This window comes from Protopterus annectens, chromosome 3.part0 (genome assembly GCF_019279795.1).
Source record: "Protopterus annectens isolate FY-2018-M chromosome 3.part0, PAN1.0, whole genome shotgun sequence".
Lineage (NCBI taxonomy): Eukaryota > Metazoa > Chordata > Ceratodontiformes > Protopteridae > Protopterus > Protopterus annectens.
In genome coordinates, this window is record NC_056731.1 from 792,986,999 (window position 1) to 793,006,336 (window position 19,338).

The 19,338-nt window shown below is 38.0% G+C and overlaps 1 protein-coding gene across 1 annotated transcript in view; it reads left to right on the forward strand.

Moving 5' to 3' along the window:
• The window catches only part of LPCAT1 (lysophosphatidylcholine acyltransferase 1), an 850,717-nt gene that overhangs the window by 815,111 nt on the left and 16,268 nt on the right, over nt 1-19,338 (forward strand). Inside the window, exon 13 of the mRNA XM_044065140.1 lies at nt 7,662-7,803. Coding sequence (XP_043921075.1) covers nt 7,662-7,803 — 142 coding nt within the window. The remainder of the gene's footprint in view (nt 1-7,661; nt 7,804-19,338) is intronic.

A 19,338-nucleotide genomic window follows, 5' to 3' on the forward strand; every position in this document is an offset into this window, starting at 1 on the left:
TGCAATATAAGACGTACCAGGGGGTTTAAGCTCCGTTGCCTGAGTTTTTCATTCAGAAAAACTCTAATTCTTCTAACCAGCATTGGATTTTCCTAGGGACATGGCATATTGGGTGTAGTTTTACTATTCATAATAGCCTGCATTTTTAAATTGACTGACAAATTGTTTGCCTTTCCCTTGTTGCAAACAATGCAGGTTTAAATTTAGGTTACAGTTAGATGAACAGCAACCATGAGTCACATTCATGACTATTAAACCAGCAAAGCTTTTGCTGAATGACAAGCTAGTGGTAACTTGTTCATTTAGTCATATCTACCCAGTTTCTCTCTTCTGGATGAAATGTTTTTTTTGCTTGAGACATTTAATCCCATTACAGTAATGGGTTGCAACTGTGGCTTTTAAAGTTGCATATTATGAGGTTCATCACTCATTTTTATCCAGAAATGCTGTGCACTGCAAAAGGATTATGACTTTTACATAGTCTGTTGAAGCATAGTGTATGGCCCTGTGTAAGGTCAGAAATTGAGTGCCTACATTTACTGTGTTCTGCTATTTGTTTTATTGCTTCTGTTTTGTATTTTGAAAACCTACATTTCGTCAGCAGAGGGTGCTCTAATCTTTCTTTTTGCAGTTGAAGGTCAATTAACCCCCTTGGCTGCCTCATACTTTTCACTTTTAAAGGAAAATTAGATGTATTTGGCAATAAGCAAAGTTTATACTTTGTCAGTGATTTTATTCTAATTTTGACCCTTTTTATATATTTTTTGATTTAAGTTAAAAGTAATTATTTCCAAAAAAAAAAGTAAACGTTTTAAGCTGTATTGGTAATATTAATGACAAGCTCAGGCATCCATCCTAGTTATTATTAATGCCTCCCCTTTAACTTTTGCAGGTACATATTAGTAGGTGACCCATTTAAAGAGAAATGTTGAGTGGGACATGCTAACCCAATAGCTGTCATTTATTGTAACGCATTAACTTTGTTTAATTAGACACATTGTTTCACTTGTTTTATTTAAAATGAATTACTCACTTTCTTTCCTGTACCTTTGATTTTTTTGGAGTAAATGATACTAAGTCATTTACTCATCTGACCAAACTGTACAAGATCAAGAAAAGTGCTTGATCCCCCCCCCCCCCAAAATCGGGGCTGCACTTCCACACCCCCTATCAACTCCAAGATTGCTGTACAATGGGGAGAGGGCAAACTCCCTGATCCCTACTATTCATGATCGCGTACAGAAAACAAGCTAGAATGTTCGATCAGCTAATTTTCATTCAACTTTGCTGGCATTTTTTTTTGTACAATGATTGCGTCATTGACACCCATTTTTTTCTGTCACTTAAAACAAATCCATATTAATAACTTTGCTTTAATTAGTTAATAAACACTTTGCCAAGGAAGTGTTACATTTGGAATGCCATTTGCAAAAAGAAAATCATTACTAAAAAAAAAGCAGAGTTTAGTATAAATACTTGAATGTTGCAGCACTTGTGCAAAGTAAGCAAAAATTATGTTTAGATCACTAGTGAACTTCAGAATATGCCATTTGCACTTGCGGGTGAGTCAGATGATTCCAAATTATCTCAAGTTTAAGACCATGCTCAGTGTGTCCTTTCTCCAGATGTGAACTTTTTTTTCTCTTATGCTTGACCCTCTGATTGCCCCCCCCCATCCCCCCATAATTAAAGCTACCTTAATTGGGAATTAAAACTGAATAAAAGTAATGTCTTTCGGCTTTTCTCGGTTAGGGGTCGCCACAGCGGAACTCTGGTCCGCTAATGATTGGCAGTGGATTTTTACGGTGCTGAGTTGCCAGCCCAATGCCCAACCTTCAAAGAAGGCACACCCATTCATGCACGCACCTACCTGCATGTCTTTAACATCACTCGACTGGGGGAGGACATGCAGACTCCACACAGAAGGTGCTCCAGCCGAGAATCAAACGGGAAAACTTCTTGCTGTGAGGTGACGATGCTAACCGCTGAACCAAACTGAATAGTCTTGGTTATTTACTGCATTTTTCCACATAAACTAATATTTATGTAATTTCTTAGATTATGTTTTCTCTGTAACTATTGGGGCTTTTCCCTCGGGTCTCCACTGAAAATGGGTTACCTACCCAGTCAGACTATCCCAGTAGACAAATATAAAATAAATAAATAAACAAACTTACATTTCAGTCATGACCTGGGCCAAAAAGCAGTAAGATGTTTAAAGATTTACACTAGATATAATTTTCCATAAACATGAAAAGCATCCTTTAAATAATCAGCATTGACTAATAAACCTTACCAAACTGCCCAGTATCAACAGTTTTTTTACATATTTTACTTTGGTGTGTATGAAACTCTTAACTGGACATATTGAAAATTAATAATAAATTAGGAGGTAGAATTCAGTTTAGCGAAGTACATAGCATTGTACTGAGGTGTTAGTGGAAAGGATTTAATTAAGAAAGATACAAAAATTAGACAAGTTAAATCAGTGATTAATGGTGCTGAAAACACTAGTCAGCATGGATATGAAAGACAGAACACTTAAACTGCAGTTCTAAGGGAGAAGTAGGAGTTATGACCTCAGTCATTTGTATATCTATTACTTCAGACCTGAAATAATGATGCTGCAGTGCTGCTTGTAAACAGTTTAATAACTTAATGCATTCATTTTCTTACATTTATGCAGCTGGGACATAGTATCCGTCTTCAAATTACTGGCTATGACCTCACTAAATGAGTCACAAAAAGCACTTCTACTAATCTGCCAACACAGCAGCTTGTGTTTTAGTTTTTATAGTAACAGAATTGTACTGCAATATAAGACGTACCAGGGGGTTTAAGCTCCGTTGCCTGAGTTTTTCATTCAGAAAAACTCTAATTCTTCTAACCAGCATTGGATTTTCCTAGGGACATGGCATATTGGGTGTAGTTTTACTATTCATAATAGCCTGCATTTTTAAAATTGACTGACAAATTGTTTGCCTTTCCCCTTGTTGCAAACAATGCAGGTTTAAATTTAGGTTACAGTTAGATGAACAGCAACCATGAGTCACATTCATGACTATTAAACCAGCAAAGCTTTTGCTGAATGACAAGCTAGTGGTAACTTGTTCATTTAGTCATATCTACCCAGTTTCTCTCTTCTGGATGAAATGTTTTTTTTTTTGCTTGGAGACATTTAATCCCATTACAGTAATGGGTTGCAACTGTGGCTTTTAAAGTTGCATATTATGAGGTTCATCACTCATTTTTATCCAGAAATGCTGTGCACTGCAAAAGGATTATGACTTTTACATAGTCTGTTGAAGCATAGTGTATGGCCCTGTGTAAGGTCAGAAATTGAGTGCCTACATTTACTGTGTTCTGCTATTTGTTTTATTGCTTCTGTTTTGTATTTTGAAAACCTACATTTCGTCAGCAGAGGGTGCTCTAATCTTTCTTTTTGCAGTTGAAGGTCAATTAACCCCCTTGGCTGCCTCATACTTTTCACTTTTAAAGGAAAATTAGATGTATTTGGCAATAAGCAAAGTTTATACTTTGTCAGTGATTTTATTCTAATTTTGACCCTTTTTATATATTTTTTGATTTAAGTTAAAAGTAATTATTTCCAAAAAAAAAAAGTAAACGTTTTAAGCTGTATTGGTAATATTAATGACAAGCTCAGGCATCCATCCTAGTTATTATTAATGCCTCCCCTTTAACTTTTGCAGGTACATATTAGTAGGTGACCCATTTAAAGAGAAATGTTGAGTGGGACATGCTAACCCAATAGCTGTCATTTATTGTAACGCATTAACTTTGTTTAATTAGACACATTGTTTCACTTGTTTTATTTAAAATGAATTACTCACTTTCTTTCCTGTACCTTTGATTTTTTTGGAGTAAATGATACTAAGTCATTTACTCATCTGACCAAACTGTACAAGATCAAGAAAAGTGCTTGATCCCAAAATCGGGGCTGCACTTCCACACCCCCTATCAACTCCAAGATTGCTGTACAATGGGGAGAGGGCAAACTCCCTGATCCCTACTATTCATGATCGCGTACAGAAAACAAGCTAGAATGTTCGATCAGCTAATTTTCATTCAACTTTGCTGGCATTTTTTTTTGTACAATGATTGCGTCATTGACACCCATTTTTTTCTGTCACTTAAAACAAATCCATATTAATAACTTTGCTTTAATTAGTTAATAAACACTTTGCCAAGGAAGTGTTACATTTGGAATGCCATTTGCAAAAAGAAAATCATTACTAAAAAAAAAGCAGAGTTTAGTATAAATACTTGAATGTTGCAGCACTTGTGCAAAGTAAGCAAAAATTATGTTTAGATCACTAGTGAACTTCAGAATATGCCATTTGCACTTGCGGGTGAGTCAGATGATTCCAAATTATCTCAAGTTTAAGACCATGCTCAGTGTGTCCTTTCTCCAGATGTGAACTTTTTTTTCTCTTATGCTTGACCCTCTGATTGCCCCCCCCCATCCCCCCATAATTAAAGCTACCTTAATTGGGAATTAAAACTGAATAAAAGTAATGTCTTTCGGCTTTTCTCGGTTAGGGGTCGCCACAGCGGAACTCTGGTCCGCTAATGATTGGCAGTGGATTTTTACGGTGCTGAGTTGCCAGCCCAATGCCCAACCTTCAAAGAAGGCACACCCATTCATGCACGCACCTACCTGCATGTCTTTAACATCACTCGACTGGGGGAGGACATGCAGACTCCACACAGAAGGTGCTCCAGCCGAGAATCAAACGGGAAAACTTCTTGCTGTGAGGTGACGATGCTAACCGCTGAACCAAACTGAATAGTCTTGGTTATTTACTGCATTTTTCCACATAAACTAATATTTATGTTTTTTTTGTTTTGTTTTTTTGACTAAAGCAGCTGGATGTTTAAGCCATTTATTTCACTTGGCTGTGATCCATTGGTAAGGTGGTAATACCACACCTAATGCAAGAACACAGGATATCTCAACTTTAGAACATAGTAAAGTTTTTTTAAAAAAAGGTACAAATACAGGAATAAAGAAGGCAGCTAAGCCCAGGGTGATAAATTTCTTTTACATTACCAGCCAAATAACCAAAAGCTTTTGATGCTGTGTCGTACTAATGTATATGTATTTACTTTTGTTGCCCCTGAACTGTACTGGGTTTCTACACTATTTTCAGGTGAGACTACAGGTTGTATTCATGTACCTGGGGTAATAGTCTGGAAAGTACTTATTGGGACTAATGCGACATAATGAGTGAGACTGGTGATATCGAAGTAGTCAGAGAGTTGTAACGCTCCTGCAACTGCACTGATAGTTGCAACAAAATTCCAGAAAAGGAAGATGTGTTGTATTCTGTATATGTGTAGACATATTTACAGTGATTTGTGCTTTGCACATGTGTGTGTGTTTATATATGTACAGTGGCTATAAAAAAGTGTACACACCCCTGTTACAGTGCCGGGTAATTGTGATATAAAAATGAGACAACAATAAATCATTTCAAAACTTTTCCCAGCTTTAACATGACTTATAACCAGTACAACTCAATTGAAAAACAAACAAATCTGTTAGGGGAAAAAATAAAAAAAAATTACAAAAAGCTGGTTGCATAAGTGTGTACACCCTTAAACTAATACTTTGTTGAAGCACCTTTTGATTTAATTACAGCATTCAGTCTTCTTGGGTACACACCTGCCATCAAATAAAGAGACTCTGATTAACCTCAAATAAAGTTCAGCTGTCCTAGTAGGATTTTCCTGATATTGATTCATTTGCCTGCTACAGCAAAAGCCATGGTTCGCAGAGAGCTTACAAAGCATCAAAGGGATCTCATTGTTGAAAGGTATCTGTCAGGAGAAGGGTACAATAAAATTTCCACAGCATTGGATATACCATGGAACACAGTGAAGATAGTCATCAAAAAGTAGAGAAAATATGGGGCAACAGTGACGTTGCAAAGAACCAGACATCCCTCCAAAACTGATAAAAAGACAAGTTGAAAACTGATCAGGGAGGCTGTCAAGAGACCTACAGCAACACTGAAGGAGCTGCAGGAATTTCTGGCAAGTACTGGTTGTGTACTACATGTGACAACGATCTCCCGTATTCTCCATATGTCTGGACTATGGAGTAGGGTTGTAAGACGGAAGCCTTTTCTTACACAGAAAAACATCCATGCCCGGCTAAAATTTGCAAAACAGTACATCAAGTCTCCCAAAAGCATGTGGGAAAATGTGTTATGGTGTGATAAGACCAAGCTTGTACTTTATGGCCACAATTCCAAAAGGTATGTTTGGCACAAAAACAACACTTTGCGTCACCAAAAGAACACCATCCCCATGGTGAAGCATGGTGGTGGCAGTATCATGCTTTGGGGTTGCTTTTCTTCAGCTGAAACTGGGGCTTTAGTCAAAGTGGAGGGAATTATGAACAGTTACAAATACCAGTCACTTTTGGCCCAAAACCTTCAGGCATCTACTAAAAGCTGAAAAGGAAGACAAATTTCACCTTTCAACATGACACTGACCGTAAACATACATCCAAATCAACAAAAGAATGGCTTCACCAGAAGAAAATTAATGTTTTGGTATGGTCCAGCCAGATCCCAGACCTAAATCCAATAGAAAATCTGTGGGGTGACCTGAAGAGGGCTGTGCACAAGATATGCCCTCGCAAACTGACAGATTTGGAGTGCTTTTGCAAGGAAGAGTGGGCAAATATTGCCAAGTCAAGATGTGCCATGCTGATAGACTTCTACCCAAGAAGACTGAATGCTGTAATTAAATCAAAGCTGCTTCAACAAAGTATTGGTTTAAGGGTGTGCAAATTTATGCAGCCAGCTTATTGTACGTTTTTTATTTTTTTATATTTTCCCCCTAACAGAGTTGTGTGTTTTTCAATTGAATTGTACAGGTTATAGGTCACATTAAAGGTGAGAAACCTTTAGAAATTATTTATTGTGGTCTCATTTTTTAATATTGCAAAACCCTGGCATCTTAACAGAGGTGTGTACACTTTTTATATCGTGTGTGTGTGTGTGTGTGTGTGTGTGTGTGTGTGTCTATATATATATATATATATATATATATATATATATATATATATATATATATATGTTACAAATTGACTTGTGCACCTTTTCACTTTTCATTTGAAATAGATGTAGCTGTAGAAGTTATGACATAAAAAAGTAAACAACTATCTAATCTAACAGAAAAGTATTAATCCAGAAGCATAGTTTACCTTAACGAGTGTTGAGCAAGTTTGTCCTTGGGTACCCACTAACACTTTTCCATTTAATCCATCTAGAAAAGACAAGATAACTTTTTTATTGTAAGCAAATAACTAAAGAAATGAATAACTTTACAGCTTTATGAATTGCTCTTGAATAGTATCTTTTTCTGTTAAGAACAATAATATACAAGATATTTTGTTTTTTTCATTGTACGATGCAGTAATGATACTAAAGTATCCTTTGATTCTATAACATCTGGAAAAACAACAAAATTTTCCGCATGCATACATCGTTTTTTGTTGTGACTGTATGTGCCAGATATTTACTTTATAGTGTGCAAGTAAAATATTTTAGAGTGTTTTTATAGTAGTAGCATTTGTGACTGCATTGTGCGTCTCTTATTCTGATTTAAGATTACATTATGCCTTACAGATGTATGCATCAGAAAAACACAATTCCTTAACAGAAGAAGATTTAGCTTGCATCCTGAAGACTGCCTTAGGGGTTTCAGAACTTAATGTATCACATTTGTTTAGAGCCATTGATACAGAACAAAAAGGAGAAATAACATATTGTAAGTACTGCAGTTTTTTTTGTGTGTGTGTTGCGTGCACACCTTTGAAAAACCTGTCTTGTTTTATTGAGTCACATCTACAAAACATGTGACAACTGTCCAGACAATTTTGTTGAGTGGATTGATGGCAGTGTTATGTTTGATTGGTCGATGCAGGGTGCTAACACCACAAGTAGATTGCGTTGTTTTTTCCTCCATTAGAAATGCATGCAATTACAAATCTTGGATTTTAATGCAACTTTGTTATTCTAACTGCAAGTTTCTTAACTTGAACTTTTGTTTATTTATCCTGTGTGGACCTTCATTTACTATTCCATTGTCATTGCTTCATAAGAAATAGAACTGCACAAACCCAAAAATGTTTGAGCTCATGAATCTCACAGCCCATGCATTAAATGGGCAGCTTCTGCAGCTCAGATTTGGTTAAATGTACCCCACCTTCTGTTACTTTAGCTGGTTCAAAGCTCACCTACTTAGCCAGATATTTTATGGTGAAAGATCAAGATATGCCCCTTCCTAAAAGATGAAAGGCTGTATCCATTTAATAGGTCACTCTTTGTAAGTACGGCAGTCTTCTGTTTTGTGAAAAGCTTGTTTCAACCATTTTGTGACTTCAGAGTGTTTTTCTAATTTCAGTTTAATAATCCCTCAGCCCCTTTGCACATGCACCATGACAAAGACCAGAATTATAACTTTAATAGAAAAATCTACAGATAAACAAATTTTATTCAGATGTCTTTACAACATGATGGCATACACCATCACTTGCAAAAGACCAGCTGATGAGATTTGCATCAGATCCCTTCATAGAACTTAACAGAGCAGCCAAGCAGTCAGCCAGTTTGCAGAGAGAAGCTGTACCAGTCAGTCAAACCTTAAGTACTGGTTTTAATATTGATGAGCTGCTAGAAGTTACTGCTAGTTCCAGCCACCAGTGAGTAGCTTGCACTGTGCCACTTTGGACTAGTCATCATTGTGTATTTAGGACCCTGGTGTTGCACAGATGTGTGCACAGTTATCTTGCATCCATTACTTGAGCACCATGCATCAATTACTGGGTATAATGTTGGAATCCTTGGTCAGCTATATCCCTCCACATGTTGGTAAGGTTCCTGGCCAATTACAGTGCTTCTATCCAGAGAATGGAATCAAGAAAGGGAAGCTGATTGGCTGGCACTGAACATTGTGAACATTACACCATTTACATTGTAGCCACTCAGTCCCATAGAGTTGGGATGAAAGTTTCAGTGTTTATCATGGGGTCATATTCTTAGACATGGCCTTGTATGTTAAGCAGGGATTGCCTCTGAGTAGATGGTATGCGACTAGTATAGCTGGAGTTTTTTAAGGCGGTCAGTGTAGGGCATCTGCTTTAGGCCTGTGATTCCTTTAGTGAGGTATTTCTGCGGCCTTTCCAGTTGTTGCAGATGTCTTGAGAGATGCATACCAAACGGGGCATTGTATTCTATAATGGGTCTAATGAGGGATGAGTACAGTGGGACAATGACCTCCTTTTTTATGGATGAAAAGTCCTTAGTGATGAGGTGTGCCACTTAGGGACACTCACAGATAATAATCTAGTCTTTGACCATCATGTGTCTACAGTGGTGAGGAAATCATTATATGTTGCGCAACTTATAAACAAAGGTATGGCATCTAAGTCCAAGGAATTCATTTTTCCACTGTACCTGGCATTCATCAGACCTATCATTGACTACAATGCCCCCTTTCGTATGTACCTAACCAGGCATGTCCAACAGTTGGAACATCCACAGATCTTCCTCACTAAAAGAATATAGGGCATAAGTGAAATGTTCTTTGTTGACCGACTCAACGCCCTATCCCTGTAGTCTGTCTCCTGCAGCCTTTTGAGGGGAGATCAATGCCTGGTGTACAGAACATTGTCAGACCCCACTCTGATGGAACCCCTGCATATCCGCAAAACAAACAGCACCAGAATTACCCATTCTAAAGACTTAAACCTTACCTGTGATATAAATAGGTCCTGCTGGAGAGATAGGTATATATCCCAGAGACTCCACTTCTATGGACCAGGCTCCCCATCCATGTGAAGCAGAGTTCCTCCCTAACCCAATTCAAGTGCAACTTGGACAATTGGATGGGAAACCGGAAACTCATTCCTGGTTTGGCACCTATGTCTCTAATGGACACAGGTAACTTGTAATTGATCATCTCCCAAACCCTTTCTTACACTTGTCAAGGGTATTAGAACTTGTCCGAGATTTGGGATGCATGGCTAGGCTTAAAAAGGCCCTTGTGGTCATTAGCCAAGTAAACACCTTTGAAACTATGAACTATTCTCATGTTTTATTTTTAATTCATAAACTTTACACTTAATAAGGCCTTGAACATTACATCCTTTGAACACTTACACACCCATATGATCTCTCCTTTAAAAAGCCTCTAATAAAACAAGTTTAAACTAAAATACTTAAGGCTTTCTCTTTTTTTTCCTATTTCTACATGGTGTTGAGGTGTTGCATCAACTGTTGCCACATCTCCATTCATAGCCAATCCAACCTTCTTTGCAACACTTGTCTGAATGTTGCAGGTCTTCTGTCATACAATCCATGTATCTGTTGGACTGGACATCCTCATCTACCCTTGTCTTTTTTCCTGTCTCTCAAATCAAATTATGTTCTACTTTCCTACATGTGGACCAGATCACCATAATCTGTTCTCTTTAACTTTGGCATTTGTTTTGATGTCCTCATCTCTTTGTCTGTCCCACAGTGTGCATCCTACTACCCATCTCAGGCACTTCATCTCCATCACCTCTAGCTTCTTCAACGGCTCTGCCTTTACTGCCCAGGTTTCTGTAGCATACTGTAGTACTGATCACACCACTATTTTATACATGTTACTTTTCAGCTTCTTTGCTATTCGTCTGTCACACACAACCCCTGACACTTTATAACAGCTGTCTGCAGCTGCTCTGATACAGCCCCTCTGAGTCTGTCTGTGACGTCCTCAACCACCCCTCCCAGATACGTGAAGCTGTTAACCTATTCCACTATTTCCCTTCTTTCTCAGTTTTAAACTTCTTCTTGTTTCCCCCATTTGTTGCCATGGCAACTGTATTTGTCTGTACTCCTTTACATCCCATGTGCCTTCGGTTTTGCATTCCATTCCCCTGTCACTTGCTGAAATTCTTGGTCAGAGTCTGCTTGTAATGCTACATTATCTACATAAACCAGCTTTATTGATCTGTCCCCTCTGATCTGTTTGCTGGTGTTGACCATCATAACATGAATAGGAGTGTCCTCAAAGCTGAACCCTGATGCAGCCTCACTCCCACTGGAGCTCTAACTCTACTTGCATCACTGGGTCCTTCTACATACAGTAGCTGGCATTAATTTTATCCTGTTTCCAGGACTTTGAATCATCACATCACAGGACTGCCCAAATCTGCTTTCATGCAACCTTGTCATATACTTTTTCCAGGTCTAGGAATGTCCAGTTAGACTCCATTCCTCATCTCCACCTTCTAGTCCACTGTCTGTCTCAAACATCAGGTCAGCTGTACCAAATCTTGATCTGAATCCAAACAGCTTCTCTTCAATCTTACTTTCTACTAGGTTGGTGATAACTCAGGCAGAGATCCCACAGCAGTCATCAAGAAGAGCAGGAAAAGTGTCCCAGTGTTCTGGCCACATTTCCCCTAGTCAGTAAGAAAATCACTGTGGGTATCCCCTGAAAAGTGACCTATGGCCTAGTAAGATTTATCTGGTAAAAAAGGGTAAATAAATTACTACTCCTTAAGATGGTCCTAATGGCACAGAAACATTTGCTGGATGTTGTGCAAATATTAATAATAACTCGGATTCTATCTGCCAAAACTCCTAGCCCTTTTAAATGGGGTGCAGACGCTTACTCTATATTAATACTAAGGTAATGACTATTTTAAATTCCAAGATATTGCATTTATTGCTACTAAAGTTGATATTCTTTTTGTGTGTCAAAGTAATCTGTAAATCAGACTGGTCATTTGCCATGGTGACCAGTACTGCCACCTTGGTGTCATCTGCTAACTTTTCCTATTTGAGCCATTATACCTCTGCTGATATACTAGCTAAAGGTCGTGCATTAGACCCAGTTTGTTCAGACTAATGCCAACTGGAAAATCATGCCTAAAGCATCTTGTTGCCATTTCTGGCTCCATAGCGAAGAGGGATGTGACCCTAACTGTGACCCAAACAACTGGGAATGCTAAGAATGAGGAGGTTGGGCCCACTTGCGTCACTTGGGGAATAGAGAGCTCAGTCGGAGGTGCAGTCTGCCTGGTGGAGACTGGAGAGACCACTGTCATGCTTTGAGATGAGTGTCAAGGCTGCTTTGAGGGACTGCTCTTTGCAGCCATAAGGGGAATTCTCCACCATCAGCTCGTTGCATGCAGGGAGGGAGCTAGGCCATAGAAAAACATTAGAAAAGCCCTCAAACCACCCTTGCTGAGCTGTCTAAATGATTGCCCATCCTGGATGAACTTCTGTATGGTGATGGGAAACAAATGGGCTGATTAGACAGAAGGAGGCTGATGATCAACAGACAGTGGGGGCTAAAGAGCAAAAAAAAGTTTTACATTGCCCTTACTGAGGTATTAACACAAATTTAAAAATGATCATCTTCATATTTGAAACATAAACCATCATATCTCTGTAGCTTTGCTAAATCAGAGTACAGTGAAACCAGTGTGTCCAGACTGATGCCAACTTCAAAGTGATGCCTCACATGTCATGCTGTCATGTTTTCTTTCATAGGTTACTGTAGTATCTGATGAAATTTTTCAAAAACGTAAGGACAGTTATCCCTCCATATTAAGTTTAACTACATCAAGCACCTATGATGTCCTGACCAACAGGAGCGCAAATAAAAATTATGAAGAACCTGTTTGCAGTCTGGATATGAGTTCTGACAGCAGGCGTATTCAACGCCTGCTAGAACAGAACTGGCGTGTTATTCAGGGCAATTCAGATATTTGTAAAATATTAGGTAAAAAAACGCTTTTTGTTGAAAAGAATCATTTTAATATTAAAAAAGCTTTAGAACATGACACCACCAGTGTTTCAATTAATAGGGCGTGTCATTTGTCATCTAATAAGAAGGGCATGCATTGTTGTTATGCTTGTAATATGTGTCGCTACATTTCTATAGGTCCTTACATTTCTGTTGTTTCTTTTGACAGAACTATTGAAGTTCCAGGATCTGTTAATTGTTGTACACAGGGGGTCATTTATATAGCACTTTGTTCAACATGTCCAGCATATTATGTTGGAATGACCTCACGACAATTAAAGATTCGTATAAGAGAGCATCTTTATAGTATTAAAACGAAAGATGAAACTAATGCTATCTTTAAACATTCTTTAGTTTGCTGTACTTTTAAGAAATTTTTGTTTTCTATCTTGGAAGTTTGCCATAAGGACATGAGAGATGGTGATTTTAAAAATTACTTGCTACAACGTGAGACAGTTTGGCAGATCAGACTGCGATCTGACTGCCATCCAGGACTCAATGAGTCCATCAATGTAAAGTGTTTTTTAAAGCATCGTACATTGCAAGTTAAAAAAGATGAAGACATAGTCTTACTTCATTTTACTAACAGCTTAATTGGTTAATCAGTACCAAGGTGTTTTTAAATGTCAATTGTTTAATTGATTTTATATTTGTTTGCAAGTATTTAAGGAGTTTGTACATGTTGAATTTTATTCTGATGAAGTCTACGGACGAAAGCGGATAAATAAATTTCCAGTACGCTATTTTTGCCTTGGATTATTCCATTATTTTGTCTTTCCACCTTGGTTTCCAGTTGTTTGTTTTCTTTCATAGGTATTGACAGGGACATGAAGACTATTGTGATTATCATAAGGGCAAACTTTAGGTGAAATGGAGTCCTGAACAAAAGACTCCAGTAAGGCTCCTTGCAGTTCACTGCTTCACTCTGCCCCTCCACTAGTTCCCTAAACTCCATGACAGCCTCCCCCTGTTGCCCACAGGCTTCTCCTTGCATCCACAAGTGTTCCCCTGTTTCCCCCATGCAGTTTCACCATAGATAGATTACTTCTAGGCTAACTACTCTTGTAGGCCATTTTAAGCCTAGCCAATTACCCCATGTGAGAATCAAACCCTGCACCTTGTGTCTATAAGGTAAACATAAAATCCAGATTAGTACTTGTTTTTAATACTTTGTTATTCTGCTCAGCTATTTCTTCCATGCTTTTAACACATTCTGACTTGCTGTTGTTGCAGTGTAGTGGTGGAGGAAGCAATGAGTAAGCTGAGTGTTTCAGGGCCATTAAGGCTCTAGAAAGCATAAGTTTGTAGATGCTCTGAATAACACTGTAGTGCTTTTCCGACAATGTTTTGAACAAGCCATGCCTTAAACAAAAGTTGCAACAAAGAAAAGAAATTTGATCTACCTATTTATTTATTTTTTCAGGGAAGAAATAAGCCATGTCCAAGACCTAATGTTCAAAGACGATGAAAGAGTATTTCTCAATAAACTGAGAAGGCAAATGTTTGCAAGGATATTTAAAGCATATCTGTGCCTGCCTTCTACCTACCTACCCCTCAAAGAAAGTCACCTTCTGTGCACCCCTCAGGTTTTACATTGTGATAAACATGAAAGAACAAATGGCCCCAACCACATAATTCAAGCATTTGTTTTCATACATATACACATCATCCCTACTCACCCCTGTCTTCAGAAGGCAAACAATTTGTCTGTATCTCTTTTTTATCAGATGAAAGTGAAAGAAAAATTGGTTACATTAACATGCATCAACTTCTTCCTGTTAGACATGCAGACATGCAAGTACAGCATGACTCCCTACCCCCTAAAAAAATGGTGACCTGTATATATGCCTAATGTTTGTGTGGGAAAAATAGTGATTCCAGTCTGTTGCTCCTAGGCTGCGTACTGCTAATAGATAAGCTATAGTAACACTCTGTGAAAGAGCTGACACACACTGCATGCTTCCTTCCATCCATCCATAGCTGTCAAGTCACATCTGACTCCTATAACCAGTGACATCCACTAAATTTATTGGACGAGTTGGGAACAGACATAGATTGACAGACCTTTGTTCCGTATCATATAGTTGCAGATATTTTCCTCACACCTGTGAACAGATTAGAATTACAAATCCTCTTACCACATGTCTTTAGAATGTGAGAGGAAACTGGTTTACCTGGAAAAAATATACAAACCTGGGGAGAACATGCAAATTGTACAGACTGCACCATTGCAAGGAATCCAACCAGAAAACCACTTACTGCTAAGATCACCAATGTGGAACCCTGCGCAGTCATCTACAGTGAAATTAGAGGAATGCAAATTCATCTATGGCACATGTTTGTATCATTAGAATAAACCAGAGCTCTGAATAAACCTTCAGAGAAACAGGGAAGACATGCAGACGTCACACAGAAAGAGCCCCACCAAAAAATGAACCAGAGAACCAAGGGGTGTGAGATGGCAGTGCTATTTAATGTACATCTGTGTAAATGTTCAACTGCTTTTACACACACATTCTAATCAGACCACTAGACAACCACTTATTGTGTACTGTGCAGAGGGTTTGCCTGTGACAGAAATTGAAAGAAATTCCAGCCAATATTAGTCTTAGATACTCTGCAACAACCCCCAAATACATGCATGCACACGGTTTACAGCAGTGAGCATGTTATACTGATTTTGGCGAATACACTACTGTACATACATTGCATGTGACTGCCTCTACCATGCCAGCTTAGAAGCTGTTTAATTGAGACTAAATGATAGCAAGATTAACTGACTTTTATGCATAAACTGCCATCATTCCCAGCAATTATAGCCACTTTGACTGTGTACACCTCAGATATCTCATCACAGAGAAAAAGAAAAATAAGATGGCCATAGTAATATATTTAATTTTGTTTTTCAAAATCATAAAATAGCCACAGTGAAGTATTCCATCTTATTAACTTCACAACAATGCAGACTAGTTCAGCATAGCCAGATGCAGGACTAATTACCTGGAGCAAATAGCAGGGTTAGTCCTTTCTCATCCACAAACAGTCCCTATACCCAGCAGTTATACTCAGTTTGACTGTGTACACCTCATATGTCTGATTGTGATTGACCTAGGGCCACACTAGTGCATTGCAGGTTTTTTCATAAAAGCAGTGACCACAGTTAAGTATTCCTGTTTTCTTCACAAAATACATATTAGCCCAGCAAAACAATAATATTGACCGTTTACCTGGAGCAAATGACATTACAATCAGTCACTTTTGATCCACAAATAGAGACCCCGTACCCATCAGAAATACTTTCTCCAGCACTAAAAACAAACAAAAGCAGCAGTACAGCTCACTAAAGTTGTGGTCATTATGCCCAGTCACTTCTTCAGTGATCTGTTGGCTGACGTACAAGGAGGAAGTAAACAGGCTAGATCCAGTTTTAGCCAGTTGGCTGCTGCTGGCATTTACTTGTCCTAAAACTGTTTTCTTGCTTAGCTATCTATGGTAAGCAAATTTTTTAATATCACTTAAATTCTGACTGCAAATACAATTGGTAACATAAGCTTTAACAAAACAAATATTCAAGAGGAAAATACTGCTCATTCAGGTAAATTCAAGGAAATGAAATGTGACCGCAGGAGTGGTTGGAAAAATAATTTTTTACTCTGATTATTCAAATGTGAAAACTACATTTAAAAAGCATGAGTGTTATTTTTTTCTATGTTCAAGCTGTTCAATGTAGGCAGCATACAAATGTGTGTGCAATTAGCCATTAATAAGGGTGCATGAGGGTGAACACAGAAATGAATCCTGAGTCACTTTTCTGTGTAAATGAGCTAAACTGAATTCATTCTCATACTTATCTTGGAGGCTTTCGGTAAGAGAAGGAAGATACAAGCTTTGGTCTCGTCCAAATAAAACTCATTTACTTCAAACTTCCAACACTAGGAAGTAGTACATTAGGCATCACTTCTTGGTCATTGGACGTAAAGTCTGGAAATCTATTCTGCTATTTGTCAGGGACCTAAATATTTATCCTGAAGCTCAGGAAAAACATCAGAATGCAGCTTCTATACTCTGCTGAATGTGATTTTTTTTTTTAATTGCAACCATTTGACTCATCTACTACAACATTAAATTCCCCAGAGTCACATATGAATATTCCATATGAAGCGACTGATGAGCCAAATGCTTCCCCCCCAGTTATTTTCACCTCCCTTCCTTCCTTCTAATATACTCCACAATCACCTACTGTTTTCCTTACCCTGTCCTTGCTTTCTGTTTGGTTCCTTTACAACTTCAAGGAATTGCTTATTTGTCTTTCTATACAAACAGTATGTAAATTTTCACTTTTTGCATTTTACTGCATTTATTTGCTGTAATTATTATGGTTACCTATTGTATTCTCGAAAGCCGACAATGTCAAATGAAACATTGTCAACACGAGAATAGCGAAAGTGCAGAACGTCGAATGGGTAAATGGAAATCTCCATAAGGGTGCAGGGTGGCTTACCCCCCTGCCCGCACCCTTTAGATTTTTTTTTGTTTATTTTTTTTGAACATTCGAAATTTTAATGGTTCGATCATTAAAGGTAGACCTTTAGTGATTCGTACCATTCAATTTTCGATTCATAGATTAGTACTAAGCTAACTGCCCTTGCGAGCCATTTTAAGCCTAGCCAATTATCCCTTGTGAGACTCAAACCCTGCACCTTGTGTTTGTAAGGCAAACACCTTAACCATTAGGCCACCTCAGACCCAATTATTACTTTTGAACTATTTCTGGAATGTTTGCTTGTTTATTCTTATATATTTTTTGGAGGCAGTTCTTGAAATTTGTTGGTATGGATCAGTTCTGTACCTCTGTCAATAAATCTATAGAAATAAAAAAGTAAGGACGTTACATTAGCAATGGTGGTTATGGCTGACATCAACTTCTGATGGCTAGAGGGATAATGCTGTTTATCATCAGCATAACAATGATATTACAAGCCTTTCCTCTGAACAGCATCTCCCAAATGAAACATATATATGGTGAATGATTGTGGCCTAAGAGTAGAACCTTGCAGAACACCAAAGTCACGGGATTAAGAAGCAGTAATATTAACCCCTGACATCAGTCTATCCTCATGGAGACGTTGGAGGCAAATCAGTTCAGAGTTACTCCATTGATGCTGCAGTAATATTCTGACTGATCAAGCAAGATGGCATGATTCTCCAGGTGAGACACTAACAGCAAATTGTGTAGTACAGAACCAAGTAGTAATGTCGATTCCTGTTGTCATAAGAAGGTCATTAAAATACCACCTCATTGTCTGTCCCAAAACCCAGACTGGACTGAACAGAGATATACTGTTGTGTGTCTAGTAATTATTCTACTGCACAAATCCACTTTCTGCAGAGGTATACCTTAAAAGGGAAGATTTGAGATCAGTTAAAAATTATCCCGATCTTCTGGATGTAACACAGCTTTAAAAACTAGAGTAATCAAAGCCTTTTTCAATTAGCTGAAAAATCAGCAAAAGATGGAATCAGCTTGGTTTGACAAAGTTCAACCCACTGGTTATGATGAAGAAACAGGAAACGAGGGAACCACAAAGAAGAGTGCTGCTGCACAATATGTGGCACCAAAAATCTTCCTGAAATAAGTTACGTATACTTCTTCCAGGTAATCTCTGCCTTCCATAGCAAAAAATGGTTATCCAGAACATGTTTTTTTGGGAATCCCATGCAACACTGCTTACACTTCATTCTTTGGTTAGTCCTCATAAGCTTACAGAGCTCAGAGTTTAACCAGGCCTGAGTTAGATTAGAATCTGTGAATGGCTGATAGTATCAGAGGAAGGGCCTGCATGATATTAACACCTTTCACATGGCCTACAAATGGATCCTCCATAGAAATGAATGAAAGTTGCTAATCTCTTTTGCACCAGAAAAGGAAGAGTTTGTAGTAGCTAAGCAAATTTCCATATAGATTTTCAAGTAGATTGCCAGTTGCATTAAATTTTGCTATTTTACTGTCATTGGCATGGTAGTAAATGTGATGCAGAATGGGCCCTGTTGTTTTTACAAAACCGCTGTCTGCCATATAGAAGTAGCTTCTCAGCAAGAAAATGAAGCTAAATGGGCATAAATTCCTTTGACTTACCATGGACATAAAAGCTTTTATTTGAGAAGGAGTTAAAGCATGGACCAGTATGATAGTCCAGTCCAGAGAATGAAAAACGGAAATTACCTTAACCGCAGAAAAAAGCTAAGTATTCTAACAATCTAAGAAAAAAATCTGATGATTAATGTAACAAATAAAGCAATAATTTTGGTAAGTGCTTGTAAATCCACATTCCTCTGAAATAAACAAAAAGCTATGAAGTCCCATCTCCCAGAGTGTTTGGCAAATCTGTAAAAGACGTAACTTGTCCATAATAACTAACATTCTCATTGCCAGCAAATGCAAAGATGTCCTTCTTACAGAGGTGAGTTCCATATACATATGAGTTCTAGAATATTTACTGG